The 20,724-nt window shown below is 45.8% G+C and overlaps 1 protein-coding gene and 3 non-coding genes across 4 annotated transcripts; all 4 read left to right on the forward strand.

The window, feature by feature from the left end:
• Positions 1-6,522: 6,522 nt before the first annotated feature.
• Positions 6,523-20,413, forward strand: RPSA (ribosomal protein SA). Its single transcript, XM_069231191.1, has 8 exons — positions 6,523-6,606; positions 7,989-8,155; positions 8,613-8,731; positions 9,250-9,495; positions 10,411-10,539; positions 10,621-10,780; positions 11,115-11,153; positions 20,258-20,413. Exons 2-8 carry the CDS (start codon positions 8,023-8,025, stop codon positions 20,353-20,355), a joined length of 924 nt encoding a protein of 307 aa, XP_069087292.1. The 5' UTR covers positions 6,523-6,606; positions 7,989-8,022; the 3' UTR covers positions 20,356-20,413.
• Positions 8,378-8,531, forward strand: LOC138294346 (small nucleolar RNA SNORA62/SNORA6 family). The gene has a single exon (XR_011203361.1). It is a non-coding gene; the product is annotated as a small nucleolar RNA SNORA62/SNORA6 family (small nucleolar RNA).
• Positions 8,945-9,098, forward strand: LOC138294343 (small nucleolar RNA SNORA62/SNORA6 family). Its single transcript, XR_011203359.1, has one exon. It is a non-coding gene; the product is annotated as a small nucleolar RNA SNORA62/SNORA6 family (small nucleolar RNA).
• LOC138294347 (small nucleolar RNA SNORA62/SNORA6 family) lies at positions 9,565-9,718 on the forward strand. Its single transcript, XR_011203362.1, has one exon. It is a non-coding gene; the product is annotated as a small nucleolar RNA SNORA62/SNORA6 family (small nucleolar RNA).
• Positions 20,414-20,724: the final 311 nt, after the last annotated feature.

The following is a 20,724-nucleotide window of genomic DNA, read 5'->3' on the forward strand; positions in this document are numbered from 1 at the left end:
AATGGCATTAGCTCTTGAATGTTTCTAAGGTTTAGTGTGCTGTTTAGTTTGAGATTGAGATTCTCTTGCCCTTTGCGAGTCGCAAATCCTGATGTACAACATTCCCAATGGGGTCGCAAGTGACCTACCTCAGAAATATTCATGAGGTAGTATAGGAAGGTAGCCTCTTTCTGGCCTTGCTACCCCCACTTTTGGCCTGTTTGTGAGTATATGTCAGGGTGTTTTCACTATCTCACTGGGATCCTGCTAGCCAGGGACCAGTGCTCATAGTGAAGACCCTATGTTGTCAGTGTGTTTGTTATGTGTCACTGGGATACTGCTAGCCAGGACCCCAGTGCTCATACGTTTGTGGCCTGTATGTTTTCCCTGTTTGGTGCCTAACTGTATCACTGAGGCTCTGCTAATCAGAACCTCAGCGCTTATGCTCTCTCCTTTCTAAATTTGTCACTGCAGGCTAGTGACTAAATTTACCAATTCTCATTGGCACACTGGTACACCCATATAATTCCCTTGTATATGGTACTGAGGTACCCATGGTATTGGGGTTCCAGGAGATCCCTATGGGCTGCAGCATTTATTTTGCCACCCATAGGGAGCTCAGACAATTCTTACACAGGCCTGCCACTGCAGCCTGAGTGAAATAACCTCCACGTTATTTCACAGCCATTTTTCACTGCACATAAGTAACTTAGAAGTCACCTATAGGTCTAACCCTCACTTAGTGAAGGTTGGGTGCCAAGTTACTTAGTGTGTGGCCACCCTGGCACTAGCCAAGGTGCCCCCACATCGTTCAGAGCAAATTCCCCGAACTTTGTGAGTGCAGGGACACCATTACACGCGTGCACTATACATATGTCACTACATATGTATAGCGTCACAATGGTAACTCCGAACATGGCCATGTAACATGTCTCAGATCATGGAATTGTCACCCCAATGCCATCCTGGCATTGGGGAGACAATTCCATGATCCCCTGAGTCTCTACCACAGACCCGGGTACTGCCAAACTACCTTTCCCGGGGTTTCACTGCAGTTGCTGCTGCTGCCAACCCCTCAGACAGGATTCTGCCCTCCTGGGGTCTGGGCAGCCCCAGTCCAGGAAGGCAGAACAAAGGATTTCTTCTGAGAGAGGATGTAACCCTCTCCCTTTGGAAATAGGTGTGAAGGGCTGGGGAGGAGTAGCCTCCCCCAGCCCCTGGAAATGCTTTGATGGGCACAGATGGTGCCCATCTCTGCATAAGCCAGTCTACACCGGTTCAGGGATCCCCCAGCCCTGCTCTGGTGCGAAACTGGACAAAGGAAAGGGGAGTGACCAGTCCCCTGACCAGTACCTCCCAGGGGAGGTGCCCAGAGCTCCTCCAGTGTGTCTCAGATCTCTGCCATCTTGGATTCAGAGGTGTTAGGGCACACTGGACTGCTCTGAGTGGCCAGCAGGTGACATCAGAGACCCCCTCTGATAGACTCTTACCTCACTTGATAGCCAATCCTCCTTTCTTGGTAGCCAAACCTCCTTTTCTGGCTATTTAGGGTTTCTCCCCTGGGGTATTCTTCAGATAACGAATGCAAGAGCTCACCATAGTTCCTCTGCACTTTCCTCTTCGACTTCTGCCAAGGATCGACCGCTGACTGCTCCAGGACGCCTGCAAAACCGCAACAAAGTAGCAAGACGACTACCAGCAACAATGTAGCGCCTCATCCTGCCGGCTTTCTCGACTGTTTCCTGGTGGTGCATGCTCTGGGGGCTGTCTGCCTTCACCCTGCACTGGAAGCCAAGAAGAAATCTCCCGTGGGTCGACGTAATCTTCCCACTGCTAACGCAGGCACCAAAAGACTGCATCACCGGTCCTCTGGGTCCCCTCTCATCCTGACGAGCGTGGTCCCTGGAACACAGGCGCTATATCCAAGTGACCCCCACAGTCCAGTGATCCTTCAGTCCAAGTTTGGTGGAGGTAAGTCCTTGCCTTCCCACGCTAGACTGCAAACCTGTGTACTGCGTGATTTGCAGCTGCTCTGGCTTCTGTGCACTTCTCCAAGGATTCTCCAAGGATTCCTTTGTGCACAGCCTAGCCTGGGTCCCCAGCACTCCGTCCTGCATTGCTCAACCCTCTGAGTTGGACTCCGACGTCGTGGGACCCTCCTTTTGTGACTCCGGTTACACCAATCTTCTAAGTGCCTGCTCTGGTACTTCTGCGGGTGCTGCCTGCTTCTGTGGGGGATCTCTGATTTGCTGAGTGCCCCCTCTGTCTCCTCCTCCAAGGGGCGACATCCTGGTCCTTCCTGGTCCCCAGCAGCACCCAAAAAGCTCTACCGTGACCCTTGCAGCTAGCAAGGCTTGTTTGCGGTATTTCTGCGTGGAAACACTTCTGCAACCTCCATCACGCCGTGGGACATCTTTCTTCCAAAGGAGAAGTTCCTAGCTCTCTTTGTTGTTGCAGAATAATAGGCTTCTTCCATCCGAAGGCAGCCTTCTTGAACCTTCATCCAGGGTTTCCTGGGCTCCTGCACCCCCCTGGACCCTATTGCGACTCTTGGACTTGGCCCCCTTCCCTTGCAGGTCCCTCAGGTCCAGGAATCCGTCTTCAGTGCTTTGCTGGTGTTTGTGGTTCTTGCAGAATCCCCCTATCATGACTATTGTGTCCTTTTGGGGCAGTAGGGGTACTTTACTCCTACTTTTCAGGGTCTTGGGGTGGGGTGTCTTGAACACCCTGACTGTTTTCTTACAGTCCCAGCGACCCTCTACAATCTCCCATAGGTCTGGGGTCCATTCGTGATTCGCATTCCACTTTTGGAGTATATGGTTTGTGTTGCCCCTAGACCTATGTTCACCTATTGATTGCATCCTATTGTAATTCTACACTGTTTGCATTACTTGTCTTACTATTACTTACCTGTTTTGGGTTTGTGTACATATAACTTGTGTGTATTACTTACCTTCTAACTGAGGGTACTCACTGAGATACTTTTGGCATATTGTCATAAAAATAAAGTACCTTTATTTTTAGTAACTCTGAGTATTGTGTTTTCTTATGATATTGTGCTATATGATATAAGTGGTATAGTAGGAGCTGTGCATGTCTCCTAGTTCAGCCTAAGCTGTTTTGCCATAGCTACCTTCTATCAGCCTAAGCTACTAAAAACACCTCTATTCTACTAATAAGGGATAACTGGACCTGGCACAGGGTGTAAGTACCACAAGGTACCCACTATAAGCCAGGCCAGCCTCCTACAGGTAGGTCACAATTTGGGACCCCATTGGAAATGGCTGCCCTCACAGGGATGGTGGCCTGCTGGGGGCAGCAGACCACCATGTCTGTGACTGTTTTTAAATAAAGCAGTTTTTTTTTTTTTTTAATGCAGCCCATTTTCTTTAAAGGAAAATGGGATGCATTTCAAAAACAAAAATAAGAAGTTTTCTTTTCATTTTTTTCAGAGCAGGCAGTGGTCTGTGGGACCACCGCCTGCTCTGAAAAACATATTTTTGCTACCATTCACAAAGGGGATGGGGTCCAATGGGGACCCATTCCCGTTTGAGAATGGGTTGGAACCAGTTTGAAACTGGTGCTAACTGCGATTGTTCACAGTCACAAAACAATCTTACATCGCACTGCGACTCGCAATTAGGAAGGGAACGCCCCATCCTAATTGTGACTCACAATCCTATTTTGCGATTCGGTAAATAGATTACCGAATCGCAAAATAGGGTCTGTACATACCAAAATGCTTTTTTCTTGTTGCAAACAGCCCGATTCTGCAAATTAGGCCTTTGGTGACACAAAAAATGGTACATACATCTGGCCCTTTGAGAGGTACAGATCTCTCTTTTTTTGGGCTGAAGTGGCTTTGTGCTACGCATGTCTCTCTTGCAGAACTTCTACTGAGGTTCTGTAGTGCTAATGCTAATGATTAACTTCCCATTTCCTTAATTTGGAGAACTAGGTTATTCAGATTCAATGAGTAGGCAGAACTGCAATCTGGACTCAGATCATCAAGTACTTGTTCTCATCTTACGTACTGCTGCCTCTGACATATGTCTGTTCGTCCTAGGCTGCTACGGTTTAATTTGATTAGATGGTTTTATTCACTTTTGGTGATTTTGTACTTATAGACAGATATGCTTCTGAGACTCATATACACAAGCCTGGCTTTGAATTTGTAATAAAACCCTTGAACTTGTATTTCTGTCTCCTAAATTCAATGTGTGGCCAAATGGGTTACACTGTAAATTTATGGTAATATTGTTATGTTTCTCCTTACCTCTCATAACTCTAAAAAGAATAATCGGATCCAGATAATCTGGAAATTGGTAAAAATGCTTTTCCACCACTTTCACCCAACTTAGGTCTCCAGTTAGGACCGGCTAGAGTTTGTTACCTCTCCCAGAGAATAATATTGGCCACCTTTTCACATTTTAACATTCTTGATTCTTAAATAGAACTTTATAGATAATTGTCCAAATTAATTTTTAACGTGGCCTTTCTTGCTTTGCTTTAATTATCAGTCAGGGGTCATTAAGGCAGCTATAGAACGCAAAAGAATTTTCTTCTTACGTTTACTGTTTAAAAGTAGGTACAGAAAAGGGGAAAAAATACTGGCTTTAGAACATTTTCCTAATTTTTGTATTAATGGGGTCATTAAAATACCAGTCATGCCAGAATAAAACCGGTCAGGAAGCATCCCTACTTATGGCATAGTGAGTACAGGACCCACGCCTGAGCATACCAATTGCACTTAGGGTGTCTACTGCAGAAACAACAAAATGATGGACGGAATGCTTGAGTTAATCTGAGCCACCAGCAATTGCTCACGACGGTAGTTTAGACCACTGATGTTCACCCATTGTGCCATTCTAGACTCACGCCCTCATTACGGCTTCGGAAGCCACTGCAGCCAGCATACTGCCAGTGCTGGCGGCATGCTAGCCGCCCTATTCAGAGTTTTCCGCTGGCCCAGTGGAAAACTAACCACAACATTGATGCACTGCCCAGAGCAGTGCAGGGGCCTCCCCGGAAAGGGGACTCGTAATGCCAGGGCAGCGCTGCTTGCAGCCCTTGCGACCACCAGGCTGTCGACAGGCAGCAACCTGGTGGTCCCTGGACCATCTACCACGGTCTTAATAGGGCAGTCGGACTGCCCTGTCTGCTGCTGTCCGACCGCCATTGCGAGTGTGGCAGTACTGAGACCGCCACACTTGTCATGAGGGCATAGTCTAATACAGGTCTGGGGGCTGCCTGTTTTCCAGTTCGAAGAGGAACTGGCCTGACAGTTCAGGCTTGACTGTTCCAATGGGCGCAAAATTGAGGCTGGTTTGCCTATGGCGGGGTCTAATCTGAGATATCCTGGGAGTGGTGGTCAAAAAAGCGGACTGTGACGTGGCCTGACTGGGTGGTGCCACCTGGCCAGTTTTATACTAGCATGACCAGTATTTTGTCTCAGAGTATACAAAAATTAGGGAACTCATCGAAAGCTGGTATTTTTCCCACCTTACCAGTATATACTTCAAGCTGCAAATGTATGAAAGAATACACTTTAAAACATGCTCTAGAGCTGCTGTAATATTTCTAAGTGATAAATGAGGTACACAAAAACAGAAAGGTCATAACATAAATTACTTAATATAAAGTTATCGTTAATGATCACATATGTGCCTTTGGAAAGTCTTAAAACAGGAACAAAAGGCAATTCTTTTGGAAAGATGGCAACACTAGGCCCGAGTAATTACACTTTTTGTATTTGTCGTAGTCTTTTTAAACAACTTTTGACCACTTGCTCTAGAAGCAGTTTTTGTTTTCATCCAGATGTGGAACATTCATTTTTAACATCATGTAATTGAGAAATTAACCGAGCCAATATTTAGGAACAAGAAAGCCTGAGAATTTGAATAAAACATTGGGGGAACGTAGCTTTCAAACTGACTTCTATTGAAACAGAGGCAATTTTAAACAGGAGACAGCTCAAATAAACGCTCTTTTGGCTCAAAAAAATATTAAATCTCCCGCTTAAATCTGTTCTGTTAGCACGTAGCCACCCAGTATTATGATTCGATTATACTATATTGAACAAACCCAACAAGAAGTTGGAAGGTGATGTTGCCTAACGGTCAGAGCTGCTGGTGACTTTGGAACCAAGGAACCAGACTACAGTGTCGGTATCGGCTCGACAACCTGTGATTCAGGTCAAATTTATTAATCTCACCGTGCCTGAAAACACGAATGTGTCTTAGGGTAACGTTATTGCCACTCATGCAAAACGCTCCAATACGTTCGGGTCGAGTTCGCGCTATTTAAAAAAACATAAAAATAAAAAAAAAACAGTCCTTCTTTCTTTAAATGTCTAGAAACAGTCTCAGACTTTCGGTTTGTCGACCGCAACGTTTTACCACAGCAAGATGGGTCCCCGAATAGACACGTAAACTACTCCGTCAGACACCATTCTAAACGAGCACTCAGGCGCACAATGATTACATAAGGCCGTTCGTCTACGTCATTTCCAGCGTGGCTCAACGCGCGCTGTTATTGGCTGCAGCCAGAAGTATGTAAGTGGTAGAAACCGCGCTCACGTTCTTTCTGCGCTTAGCTATCGTTAGCTCCATACGGCTTTGATTCCAAGTGAGTGTTGCTGTAGGTTTGCGGTAATAACTCCATGGTGGCTATCGCCCATCTCGTCAAACTAAGTACATCATCGCAATGGTTCCGAAGCCGTTCATTGAAATGCAATCAAGCCGGTCTTACGGTTACCAACCGACTGCAATTGCGGCATTTGAGCATTTTAAAATGCGGTCCCAGTCGTTGTGTAACGGGGTGACTGATGTGGTATTGCTTGTTTTGACAGTGTATTTAGAGAGTTAGCCCAGCGGGAGGTGAGTTTAACGATGACTAGTGAAATAAACTGCTCGAACTTTCAATTTTTTTCTGACGGAGTCATTCTGTAGGAGGATAGTTTTAACACTGTTCAGTGCTGCGTTGTGGCTATGTTGTCACCCAGCAGGATACAAGGGCTGGAATTAAATGATGACATAACGAAATTCTTGGTCCACCAAGAGGTGGGTTTAAAAAAAATATATATATTCAAGATGAAACTGAACTGTATGTTTTTCGCCACTGGTATTCTAAATGACCTAAGCAAGGGTTAAGTTGTGTATGATTGCAGATCCTGGGTGCATAGATGTATAACGCTCTTGCAAAGTTTGCAGTCAAATCTTTAAAGAATGCTATATCCCTTTCAATAACTTAAAAACTAAGCTGTTTGCTATATCAGCTTCATTTATTTGACTCTTTTTAGTGCTCCACTGCCTTTTGGCTAAGTTTTATTATAAAGACACAATATACAAACATGTCAATCGATCAATTCTTGTAAAGTGTGACTGCTCACCCATTAGTCTCAAGGGGGAGGGGGGGGGGGGCTAGCGTTCACCGGTGGCTCTTGAAAAAAAAAAAAAACGTTTTCAGTTCCTTCGTAAAGCGGAGGGAGGTGGCTTGTCTGATGTGGAGAGGAAGGACGCTCCAGGTGGTGGCTGCGAGGTAGGAAAAGGGGCATCCTCCTGTTATGGTTTTCCTGCTGCGAAGTACTTCTGCGAGAGAGACTTGCGTTGAGCATAGGGTCCTGTGTGGTATGTGGAGGTTGTCGATGGCTCGGGTAGTCTAGTCTGGTGTTATGGAGCCCCCCACCCCCCAAAAAAAACTCCTTAATTTCTTTAACCGTCCTTTTAATGTCACTTTCCTCTGGCTGCTCTTACCTCACGAAGGAGGTCCCTATTGCACGACTGACCTTTTGCTGCTCAAGCTTTATAGTTGGATTACTCGGGGGGTGTTTACTTGTTAAACAGTGTCTCGTTTTCAAAGTTAAGTATTTTTGTTACTGTCTATTTCCGTGTGTTGACGGCGGTGACTTGTTTGACATTCGCCTGGTTGCAACTTCATGTATGTCTTGGCGGACCTGTAGACTTGCCATATTTCCTTAGGCTCAGAGGTGCCTTTTTCTTTTTGCACAGGTTCCCTGTCGTTGCTACATAAAGGGAATTTACAATGTCCGGAGGTATCGATGTCCTGCAGATGAAGGAGGAGGATGTCCTTAAGTTCCTCGCTGCCGGGACCCACCTGGGAGGCACCAACCTAGACTTCCAGATGGAGCAGTACATTTACAAGAGGAAAAGTGATGGTGAGGCAAAGCTTGCTGGTGGAGAGGTTCAGTGTTAAGGGGTGGGCACGAAGTGAGGGTCAAGGTTATGAGGGGGTGGGTGACATGTTCCAGGCGGATAAAGGGAGGTTTGTGGCCTCTGTGAAGTGAGGCTGTGTGGAGCTCAAAGGGCTGGTGGGCACTGAGGTGGCTGCTGAAAGGTATGAAAGGAGACGGTTGCAGTGGGGAGGGGCGGAAGAAAAAGTCGCACACTTTTAAAGCTCGGTGCTGAGGCTCCTTTCGGAGCTGGTGAACTCTGGGTGTCGGACGTGTGCTACATTGAACTGGCAAGGTTTTCGCTAACACCATCAGAGCTCTGCTCAATGACTGGAGTTTGATAGTAACCTCTGCAACAATGCATTGTTACAAGACTACTGTTTTTGTTCGAGATTATCATTTCTTGAAGTGGTCTTTCGTAAACTTAGTGTCCGTTCTACAGGTATTTACATCATAAACTTAAAACGCACTTGGGAGAAGATGCTGCTGGCTGCCCGTGCCATTGTCGCCATTGAAAACCCAGCGGACGTGTGCGTCATCTCTTCCAGAAACACTGGGCAGGTAAGGATTAAGTCCATGGCGTGCAATAGTCCACAAATCAAACCCCTCTGCACCGTGGGCTGCTTTCGAGGGCGTCTCTCGGTGGCTGCAAATAAGGGAAAGTTGTTTAGAAGAGGATGGGTTGCCGTATTGTGACATGTACTGAAAGCAAAATGTCCAGAAGGTGGGGCATTATCTATAAGGCATTGTTAAAAGGGTTGTTCTTCTGTGGGCGATGCACACTTTTAAAGCTCGGTGCTGAGGCTCCTTTCGGAGCTGGTGAACTCTGGGTGTCGGACGTGTGCTACAGTGAACTGGCAAGGTTTTCGCTAACACCATCAGAGCTCTGCTCAATGACTGGAGTTTGATAGTCACCTCTGCCACATCTTCTTACGCGGCACCCTGGCGTGCTGCCCTAAAGCTGATTTGGAAATACTGTTTTTTAACCTGGTTTTCACTTGCTTATCCGCCAGTCTTTTAAAGTATCTTTATCGTATCCCATACTGAACAGCTGGTCTAAAACTAGTCTCTTCCTGTAGCGTGCTGTACTAAAGTTTGCATCGTCTTGCGGCGCTACCCCCATTGCTGGCCGCTTCACCCCTGGAACCTTCACTAACCAGATCCAGGCAGCTTTCAGAGAACCCCGTCTCCTGGTGGTGACTGACCCCCGAGCTGACCACCAGCCCCTCACTGAGGCCTCCTATGTCAACATCCCCACCATCGCTCTGTGCAACACTGATTCGCCCCTACGCTATGTTGACATCGCCATCCCCTGCAACAACAAGGTAAGCAGAGACTGCACAAAAGCCGGCTCCTTCCTCTGTTTATTCAGCATCTCTTATGTTTGTTGCGCGCATGCACACCGTTAGAGCTCGGAGCTGAAGTCTTTGTGGCTGATGAACTCTGAGTGTAGGTTGTGTGCTACAGTAACTTGGCAGGTTTTCACTCACGCCACAAGGGCCCACGTGGCTGGCTGAGAGGAGTTTGTTAGTAATCCTGTCCACATGCCCCCCTCCCGCTGCGTTGGTTTCCCAGGCCTTTTGGCTGTTTTGTTCACGCTCTGAAGACTGGCCTTAAGTGGATTATTGCACGATCGCCCATATAAGATGGTGTTTGCACTACTTTTTTCTTTCTCCACAGATTGTTTTGTTTCCTGTTTGTGTTCCCCGTTTCTGCAGTGATTTGCTTCTGGACACTTGGCTTATGTCCAGGGAAACGCACTCAGCTGATGCCATTTGACAACCAGAGTGTATCAATCTATGCATGTGTAAACCAACTTTAATTCCTGATACTTTCGGAGCCCATGCAGCTCGGCGCCTTGTTTCCTATTGTACATTTTCAATTAACTGTTCCTTAGATTAAATTATTTTTTTTTTTTTTTTAACGGACGGTGAGAGCTGACGCCGAGACTCACTCTGCTTCCCACTTCCAAAGTCAGCAGCCCCAATGTTATGCCACATCTTCAAGACAATTGACATTTTTTGGGGTTGTGTAGCAATTGTATTGATCTTCAATCCTTGGCAGCACAGCACCCAGGATAATGTGCTGCATGGTTAAACACTTGGTCCCAAAGGTGAGATCTATTGGCTATGCCAATGCTTGTTTGGTTTGAGATTGTGCTGTGTTCTTCGGTCAGTGTTTAACACTACTCTGCCACACAGCTGTTTCACGGCTTTCTTAACTCTCTGCCCTTGTTTTAGGGAGCTCACTCTGTTGGTCTGATGTGGTGGATGCTGGCCCGTGAAGTGCTTCGGATGCGAGGCACAATTTCCCGCGAGCACCCATGGGAAGTGATGCCTGATCTGTACTTCTACCGGGATCCGGAGGAGGTGAGTAACTGCAGGATATCTGGTATTTGGCTCTGCTTAGCTGCTAGTTACGGCGTCTAATATTATTCTTTGCCCATGTAGATTGAAAAGGAAGAACAGGCAGCAGCAGAAAAGGCAGTCACAAAGGAGGAGTTCCAGGGAGAATGGACCGCTCCTGTGCCCGATTTCCCCCAGCCCGAAGTGGCTGACTGGTCTGAAGGAGTGCAGGTGCCATCGGTACCCATCCAGCAGTTCCCTGCTGGTGAGTGGGAATTTGTGCTTTGCCAAGGCAGAGGTTGGGAAACTTGGGGGGGGGGGGGAGTAAGCTTCATAACCATTCTATGGATGCTGTTAAACATGCATAGGTCCATTTTGTTGGGTAACTTAAAAGGTAGTTTGACCTAGTTGAATGAGTTTTTTATTTTTTTATTTCTTTCTATATTTTTTTGTCGTGAGGTTTGGAAGTAGTGTTGGCATTGTCCAGTCTACTGAATAGTCAGTTGTCTGCATAATCTTTGCAATGTTTGTGCGTGGCCTTTGGCTCCAGGGTTTGTCTGTTTGCACTAATAACTTTGGATACTTGCTTTTCTTTTCAGAGCGTGCTGACATTGCCATTACCCCAAAAGCACCTCAAGGTAAGAACTTTCACCCTCATTAAACAGACTGTTCCACAATTTGATGGCCTGAAGGGCTGAGGTTCCCCATGGGGGTGAACCTGTATCCTGATTTGGGGCTTCATGGGACCTCAGTTGCAGTGCTCTGCAGGATTCGGTTGACTCTTAAAGGGGTTGAAAGGTGGACACTTTTCTTCGTAGCACTAACAGGAGTTTGACCAGTTATCAGTCTGAGAACTGGCGGGAAGAACTTGTCTGATAAAGTAGCTGTAGGAAAATGGCTCCTTGTTGGTTATTACCCCTTCCCCCTCCACACACACTTTTTGCCTGATTGATGCTGACTTGACAGTGTGCTGGGACCCTGCTAACCAGGTCCCAGCACCAGTGTTTTCACTAAAAATGTACCATTGTTTCCACAATTGGCACACCCTTGGCACACAAGTCCCTCGTGACAAAGTCGACATGGCATCCCCCTCAGGGAGCCATGCACACAACACTGCCTGTGGCATAGGTAAGTCACCCCTCTAGCAGGCCGTAGCACCCTAAGGCAGGGTGCACTATATCACATGTGAGGGCATAGCTGCATGAGCAATATGTCCCTACAGTGTCTATGTCCATTCTTAGACCTTGTAAGTATAGTGTGGCCATATTAAGTATATGGTCTGGGAGTTTGTCAAAACAAACTTCACATTTCCATATTGGCTACACTGAATACTGGGAAGTTTGGTATCAAACTTCTCAGAATAATAAGCCCACACTGTTGCCAGTGTTGGATTTATTAATAAAAAACCATTAAACTTAAAACTCCTTACATAAATATAAAACTGGGGAGATGAAAGGTGCAAAGAAAGATGCTAACTTGGTTTCCTGGCATCTTAATTATAAAATAAAATATTAATTTGGAACTATTAAAAATAGTTCAATGTAATCAAATGGACATGCACTTTTTTGTTTAATTTTGCTTCTAGCTGTGAGATGAATTTCCCAAATTTGGCCAGTTCTGCTGGCTCACTTGGAGTGAATCCCAAAGTTCTATCCTTGGAACAAAATCTTATGCCGTGATGAAGGTTGAGGGGTCTTGGTAAAGTGCGTTGTGTGTTCCAACAGTACAGGGCAGCAGCATAGTAGATAAATGAATGTCTGTTTTATAGCCAAAGAGCCTCCAACAGTTTGTTGGTGAGAGAGCACCATTTTGGATTCAGTTCCTTTAAGGCCGCAGTCGAGCAAAAGCAACCTGTCACACAGGCCTCCCTAATTATGCAAGCTAGATACGGGATGAGGTGCCAGATACTGTGTACTTATAGGATGCTGCCACTGCTCTTTGCACTAGTGTTGCTTAATTTTCCCAGGTCACATGCACGTGAGTTTTTTTTTTTTTTTTTTTTTTTTTTTTTTTAATCTGCCATTTCAAGACTGCCTTGATTGGTATTTGTGACTGCCAGTTTTATCAATTCTGCTTGATTTTGTAGGCTGGTCAGTGCTGTGGTTAAGTATTGTGAAAAGGGATTGCTTTATTTAAAAAGTGAGGTGGCGTACAAACCCCATTTAGAGAAATACAGTTTATACCCAAGTGAGGGTTTTTTAACCTGGTTGTTATAGGCCTTTCTGAAGCAGTAACCAGAGACCAGTGACAGGCCTAACCTGGAAACTACTGCAGTCAGACTCCTCTTGCCCTGCCATCAGCTGGAAGAAGTAATCTGCACCTTGAGAAGACTCCTGACGTTTCTCAAAGTAGTCATTACAGCATCCTCACTTAACTGCCTGGATTGCCATCGTTGCCCTACAGGAATGCAGGCTTCACTTCTAGTGTCTAGGGGAAGTTGTCCTTATCCCCTATCTTGCACTATGCCAAACCAGGGGCATCCAAAATTGATGCTGTTTAGCTCTGAATTCATGCTCAGTCACACCTCTGTACTGTGTAGCACACGTGCAATTGTATAGTCTTGACGTACACACAATGCCAGTGTAATGTTCTGAGCCTGTATGTCTCTCAGACAGTCTGGCTGCTACAAAGGCTTTTTGCTAAAGTATCGTAGGCCAGTCTGTTTTCTAGCAGGGCACATTTGGCACGCCTGTTGCATAAATCCAGTTTAGGGACAGGTATAAGCCTCTAAAATAGGTTTAAATTAGCTTGAAGTTATGGCCAAAATAGTAATGCTCTATCTGCAGTCTGGCATTTGGGCAGAGAAACATGTCTGCCTGTGTAGGGGAAATGCCTGCAATACCACTTGTATTGCATTGTTGTCCTCATGGTTAATTATGCTTTATATAAATAACTTAAATGTGCATGTAGACATGTGCACATTGGCCTGATGTATATTGTTTCACTCCTGTTCGCAAGGTAAGATTTGAGCTTCAGTTCATTTTAGAGTAGCTAGTTTTCTGTGTTAATCCAGGTCTTGTGCTGCTTGCTGCATAGCTAATTCATTGAGCCAGTTATGGTTTTAATGGGTTAACGGATTTCATGGCCTTAGACTGCTCCAAAATAAAATGCCTGGATGTTCACATTAAACTGCGGACAAAGGTGGAAAGCCTCAATCTGAGTTCTGTAAGCACTGCTCCTTTGCAAGTGCATGGCTGAACTGAACTCGCTCCTCTTAAATAGATCGTTCGATGGCATCTGTCGCTGTAGATACACATGGTATGCATGAGCTCGCCATCTGGTGTTGGGTCGGAGTGTTACAAGTTGTTTTTCTTCGAAGAAGTGTTTTCGAGTCACGGGACCGAGTGACTCCTCCTTCTGTGCTCATTGCGCATGGGCGTCGACTCCATCTTCGATTGTTTTCTTTCCGCCATCGGGTTCGGACGTGTTCCTGTCGCTCCGGGTTTCGGAACGGAAAGATAGCTGAAAACGGAAGATTTTCGACGGTATCGTTGCGATCCGGTTCGAGGTAGACACATACGACGACGCGTTGAACATCGAAGCGCTTCGGTGCCCTTCGGGGTAGATGTCGGGGCCTAGTCGGCCCGACCGCGTGGAGAACAACGCCGATGGAACGGACCCCGTTTCGATTCTGCCCCGAATGCCACAACAAATATCCTTATATGGACCTACACTCGGTCTGTAACCTGTGCCTGTCACCCGAGCACAGCGAAGAATCCTGTGAGGCCTGTCGGGCGTTCCGGTCCCGAAAAACTCTGCGCGACCGTCGAGCGAGAAGACTGCAGATGGCGTCCACGCCAAAGGAGCGTCGACAGTTCGAGACAGAAGAGGAACAGGAGGAATACTTTTCCATCCAGGATTCAGACTCCGACGAGCTAGACTCTACAAAAACTGTGAGTAAGACGTCGAGATCAGAACTTAAAAAAGGAAAGAAGGCCCAGGGGACGCCACTGCCAACCGGCCATGGCTCCACCCAAATTCTCGGTGACCAACAATCGGCACCAAAAAAGGCCCATTCAGTGTCGAGATCGTCCGACTTCGGTCGAGACACCGGCACGCAGCCTCCTCGGGACCGAGAGAGTGCTAAACAGAAGCATCGGCACCGAGAGTTCGGTGTCGACACGGATCGACGCCGAGACAGTGGCGCCGAAGACCATAGAGGCCAAGAATTTTCGGCACAGAAAAAGAGGAAGGTTACCTCGGAGCCGAAAAAACAATCAACAGGGTTTTCGGAGCCGAAAAAAGCGACATCAGACCCTGTTTCAGGCTCCTATACTGAAGAGCATTCTATGTCTTCACAAATGAAGAAACATAGATTTGAACAAGAACTGCAATCCACTGACGTGGATCACACGCAAAAGTGTATCTTTATTCAGCAGGGGACTGGGAAGATCAGTACCCTTCCACCTGTCAAACGAAAGAGAACGCTTCAGTTTACTCCTCAGCAACAAACAGCACAAAAGGTAACACCTCCTCCCTCGCCTCCACCTGTAACTCCGGCTTCGCCAACTTACACCCCGTCACATTCGCCAGCTCACACCGCCATGAGCCACGATGACCAAGATCAGGATGCGTGGGACTTGTACGACGCACCAGTGTCTGATAACAGCCCAGACACATACCCAACTAGGCCATCACCACCGGAAGACAGCACAGCCTACTCACAAGTGGTGGCTAGAGCAGCACTATTCCATAATGTGGAACTACACTCGGAACAAGTAGAGGATGATTTTTTATTTAACACCCTCTCTTCAACCCACAGCTCCTACCAAAGCCTGCCGATGCTCCCAGGCATGCTACGCCATGCAAAGGACATTTTCAAGGAGCCAGTTAAAAGTAGGGCAGTGACGCCTAGGGTGGACAAAAAGTATAAGGCGCCTCCTACGGAACCTGTATTCATCACCTCTCAGCTGCCACCAGATTCTGTGGTGGTAGGGGTTGCCAGAAAACGGGCAAATTCACACACTTCTTGGGATGCACCTCACCCAGATAAAGAAAGCAGGAAGTTCGATGCAGCCGGGAAGAGGGTTGCTGTCCAAGCAGCAAACCAGTGGCGCATCGCAAATTCACAAGCGCTGCTAGCGCGATACGACAGAGCCCACTGGGATGAGATGCAGCATCTCATTGAACATCTCCCAAAAGATCTGCAAAAAAGAGCAAAACAGGTTGTTGAGGAGGGTCAAAACATTTCCAACAATCAAATACGCTCCTCCATGGATGCAGCAGACACGGCCGCAAGGACCATTAATACGTCGGTTACCATCCGTAGGCACGCATGGCTCAGAACCTCTGGATTCCAGCCAGAAATTCAGCAGGCAGTGCTTAACATGCCAGTAAACGAAAAACTTCTGTTCGGTCCGGAGGTCGACACAGCCATAGAAAAGCTCAAGAAGGACACTGACACTGCCAAGGCCATGGGCGCCCTCTACTCCCCGCAGAGCAGAGGATCTTATAACACCTTCCGCAAAACACCTTTTAGAGGAGGGTTTCGGGGTCAGGCCACACAAGCTAGCACCTCACAGTCCGCACCGCCCACCTACCAGGGACAGTACAGGGGAGGTTTTCGGGGCCAGTATAGAGGGGGGCAATTCCCTAGGAATAGAGGAAGATTTCAAAGCCCCAAAACCACTACCAACAAGCAGTGACTCACACGTCACTCACCCCTCCCACACAACACCAGTGGGGGGGAGGATACGTCAATATTACGAAGCATGGGACAAAATAACTACAGACACCTGGGTCCTAGCAATTATCCAACATGGTTATTGCATAGAATTCCTGCAATTCCCTCCAGACATACCACCAAAATCACAAAATTTATCAAAATACCATTCACAGCTTCTAGAGATAGAAGTTCAAGCACTACTGCAAAAAAAATGCAATAGAATTAGTACCAAGCACACAAATAAACACAGGAGTTTATTCACTGTACTTCTTGATACCAAAAAAGGACGAAACACTGAGACCAATTCTAGACCTCAGAAGTAAACACATTCATCAAATCAGACCACTTTCACATGGTCACACTACAAGAAGTGTTACCATTGCTCAAAAAACACAACTACATGACAACCCTAGACCTCAAGGACGCATATTTCCATATACCAATACATCAATCACACAGGAAATATCTAAGGTTTGTATTCAAAGGAATACATTACCAATTCAAAGTATTGCCTTTTGGTTTAACAACCGCTCCAAGAGTATTCACAAAATGCCTAGCAGTAGTCGCTGCACACATCAGAAGGCAGCAAATACATGTGTTCCCGTATCTAGTCGACTGGCTAATCAAAACCAGTTCGCTCACACAATGCTCAAACCACACAAATCAAGTCGTACAAACCCTCTACAAACTAGGGTTCACCGTCAACTTTGCAAAATCAAACATTCTGCCAAGCAAAGTACAGCAATATCTAGGAGCCATAATAGACACAAGAGTAGCAACGCCAACTCCACAAAGGATCCACAATTTCAACAGTCATTCAACACATGTCTCCAAACCAAACAATACAAGCAAAAACAATACTACAGCTCCTAGGCATGATGTCCTCATGCATAGCCATTGTCCCAAACGCAAGACTGCACATGAGGCCCTTAAACAGTGCCTAGCCTCACAGTGGTCTCAAGCACAGGGTCACCTTCTAGATCTGGTGTTGCTAGACCGCCAAACTTACCTCTCGCTTCTATGGTGGAACAGTATAAATTTAAACATAGGGCGGCCTTTCCAAGACCCAGTGCCACAGTACGTAATAACAGATGCTTCCATGACAGGGTGGGGAGCACATCTCAATCAACACAACATAAGAGGACAATGGAACATACATCAAACAAAACTGCATATAAATCATCTAGAATTATTAGCAGTTTTTCAAGCACTAAAAGCTTTCCAACCAATCATAACCCACAAATACATCCTTGTCAAAACAGACAACATGACAACGATGTATTATCTAAACAAACAAGGAGGAACACATTCAACGCAGTTAAGCTTGTTAGCTCAAAAAATATGGAAGTGGGCAATCCACCATCAAATTGGTCTAATAGCACAGTTTATTCCGGGGATCCAGAATCAGCTGGCAGACAATCTCTCTCGATCACCAGCAAGTCCACGAATGGGAAATCCACCCACAGATTCTGAACACCTACTTCACACTCTGGGGAACACCACAAATAGACTTATTTGCAACAAAAGAGAACGCAAAATGCCAAAACTTCGCGTCCAGATACCCACACAAGCAATCCCAAGGCAATGCCCTATGGATGAACTGGTCAGGAATATTTGCTTACGCTTTTCCTCCTCTCCCTCTCCTTCCTTACCTAGTAAACAAATTGAGTCAAAACAAACTCATTTTAATAGCACCAACGTGGGCAAGACAACCCTGGTACACAACACTGCTAGATCTGTCTGTAGTACCACACATCAAACTGCCCAACAAACCAGATCTGTTAACGCAACACAACCAACAGATCAGACACCCGGACCCAGCATCGCTGAATCTAGCAATCTGGCTCCTGAAATCCTAGAATTCGGACACTTACAACTTAGCCAAGAGTGTATGGAAGTCATAAAGCAGGCCAGAAGGCCATCCACTAGACACTGCTACGCAAGTAAGTGGAAAAGATTTGTTTGGTACTGCCATCATAATCAGATACAACCACTAGACGCAACTCCAAAACATATAGTAAATTACTTGCTCCATTTACAAAAAGCAAAGCTAGCCTTCTCTTCTATTAAAATACACCTTGCAGCAATATCTGCATACCTGCAAACTACCTATTCAACTTCCTTGTATAGGATACCAGTTATCAAAGCATTCATAGAAGGGCTTAAAAGAATTATACCACCAAGAACACCACCTGTTCCTTCATGGAACCTAAACGTGGTTCTAACAAGACTCATGGGCCCACCTTTCGAACCCATGCACTCTTGCGGAATGCAATTCCTAACCTGGAAAGTTGCCTTTCTCATCGCCATTACATCTCTAAGAAGAGTAAGTGAAATTCAAGCGTTCACAACACAAGAGCCTTTTATACAAATACATAAAAATAAGGTCGTCCTACGACCTAATCCAAAATTTTTACCAAAAGTTTTCACCATTCCATCTAAATCAAACGGTAGAACTACCAGTTTTTTTCCCACAGCCAGATTCTGTGGCTGAAAGAGCACTACATACATTAGATGTCAAAAGAGCATTAATGTACTACATTGACTGAACAAAAAACATCAGAAAAACTAAACAGCTATTTATTGCATTCCAAAAACCTCATGCAGGTAACCCAATATCAAAACAAGGTATAGCCAGATGGATAGTTAAATGCATCCAAATCTGCTACCTTAAAGCAAAAAGACAACTGCCCATTACTCCCAGGGCACATTCAACAAGGAAAAAAGGTGCTTCAATGGCCTTTTTAGGAAACATCCCAATGCAGGAAATATGTAAGGCAGCCACTTGGTCTACGCCTCACACATTCACCAAACACTACTGTATAGATGTGCTATCCGCACAACAAGCTACAGTAGGTCAAGCTGTATTAAGAACTCTATTTCAAACAACTTCTACTCCTACAGGCTAAACCACTGCTTATGGGGAACTAACTGCTTACTAGTCTATGCATACCATGTGTATCTACAGCGACAGATGCCATCGAACTGAAAATGTCACTTACCCAGTGTACATCTGTTCGTGGCATCAGTCGCTGAGATTCACATGGACCCACCCACCTCCCCGGAAGCCTGTAGCAGTTCAGAAGTTACCTTCCATTTTGTACATTTGTATAGATATTATTTAATCCTTTAATAGGTACATACTTGCATTTTTCATTGCGCGGGCACTATTACTATAGTACAACTCCTACCTCACCCTCTGCGGGGAAAACAATCGAAGATGGAGTCGACGCCCATGCGCAATGAGCACAGAAGGAGGAGTCACTCGGTCCGTGACTCAAACACTTCTTCGAAGAAAAACAACTTGTAACACTCCGACCCAACACCAGATGGCGAGCTCATGCATACCATGTGAATCTCAGCGACTGATGCCACGAACAGATGTACACTGGGTAAGTGACATTTTCATTACCTCTGGTCCAAGTAAGGGGGCTATTAGGATAGTGTTAACACTTACTGTGATAATCCTGAATAATGCTGGTCTATTTAGTGTCCCTGATTGGTTGTTGGTTTTTGGGATGGGTTTCCTGTTAGAAGCAAAGGAAGACCTGCTGTAAGCCTCTTCTGAATTGAAATTATAATCCTGTTGTAGGGAAGAGTTGCAATTTGTGATTGCCACATAGTGATTGCCGCATAAGTAGCTACCTCAGATTATCTGAGACTGATGTCGTTGTGCAGAGGACAGTGCTATGTAGATGTGTGTGAGCAATAAATAAGGTGCCGCTGGCTGTAATTGGGTAGGCCATTTGAAAGATTACTTCAGAAGGGATGCATTCAAGGACATTTTAGTAAGTGGGATCTTGGGAAAGAGCAGGTGGAACTTGTTAACTACTCCCGTGAGTGTTGAAGAAGCGTTTGGTCTGCACCATTCCTGAAAAATGTGGAACCAAACGTTTAATGCTAACTTTGGTAAGGTGTGTGTATGGTGCAGGATGTGTCCATGTGGGGAGGGGATGTTCATGGGATGTTCATGGGATGTTCATGGGATGTTCATCGGGGTGTGAGGGAGTGGGAATGTGTGTTTGTAGCGTTGGTTGGCCACTTTCTCCAACTATTCCCTTTCTCTCCTTTGTACAGATGACTGGAGTGCTCAGCCTGCCAGCACTGAAGACTGGTCTGCTGCCCCTACTGCTCAGTCCACTGAATGGGTTGGAGCACCCACAGAATGGTCTTAAATGTCTGTTCCTGGCCGGAACATCGCAGTTCTGAAAATAAATTTTTTGAACCTATAAATGTGTATTCTCATGTACCCAGGAGTGTTCATCTCTGCGCTTTGGAATGTTTATAGGGTGGGACGAAGCCTTGAGCCTGCCAGCCTCCTAGCTAAATTTCGCTAGAACTAGGCTGAAAAAGTCTAAGTAAATTTTAGTTTTATCAATTTAAATAGCGTTGGCAATTAAGGAGGTGCTTGATAAATTGACAATTTGTTTTTGTGACATGTCTTACTCGAAAAACTTCTGCCTCCAGTTAGGCCTACTTCACACATTTTTATGAAACCAGATTAGAGAATGGCCTTAGGCACTATTTGCCGTATTGTAAAATCT

The sequence above is a fragment of the Pleurodeles waltl genome, chromosome 4_2 (assembly GCF_031143425.1).
Source record: "Pleurodeles waltl isolate 20211129_DDA chromosome 4_2, aPleWal1.hap1.20221129, whole genome shotgun sequence".
NCBI classification, from domain to species: Eukaryota; Metazoa; Chordata; class Amphibia; order Caudata; family Salamandridae; genus Pleurodeles; species Pleurodeles waltl.

Coding starts and splice junctions, on each gene's coding strand:
- RPSA (XM_069231191.1), top strand. CDS start 8,023: ATGTCCGGAGGTATCGATGTCCTGCAGATGAAGGAGGAGGATGTCCTT. Junction 9,496..10,410: donor CCATCCCCTGCAACAACAAG/GTAAGCAGAGAC, acceptor CCCTTGTTTTAG/GGAGCTCACTCTGTTGGTCT. Junction 10,781..11,114: donor CATCCAGCAGTTCCCTGCTG/GTGAGTGGGAAT, acceptor TTTTCTTTTCAG/AGCGTGCTGACATTGCCATT.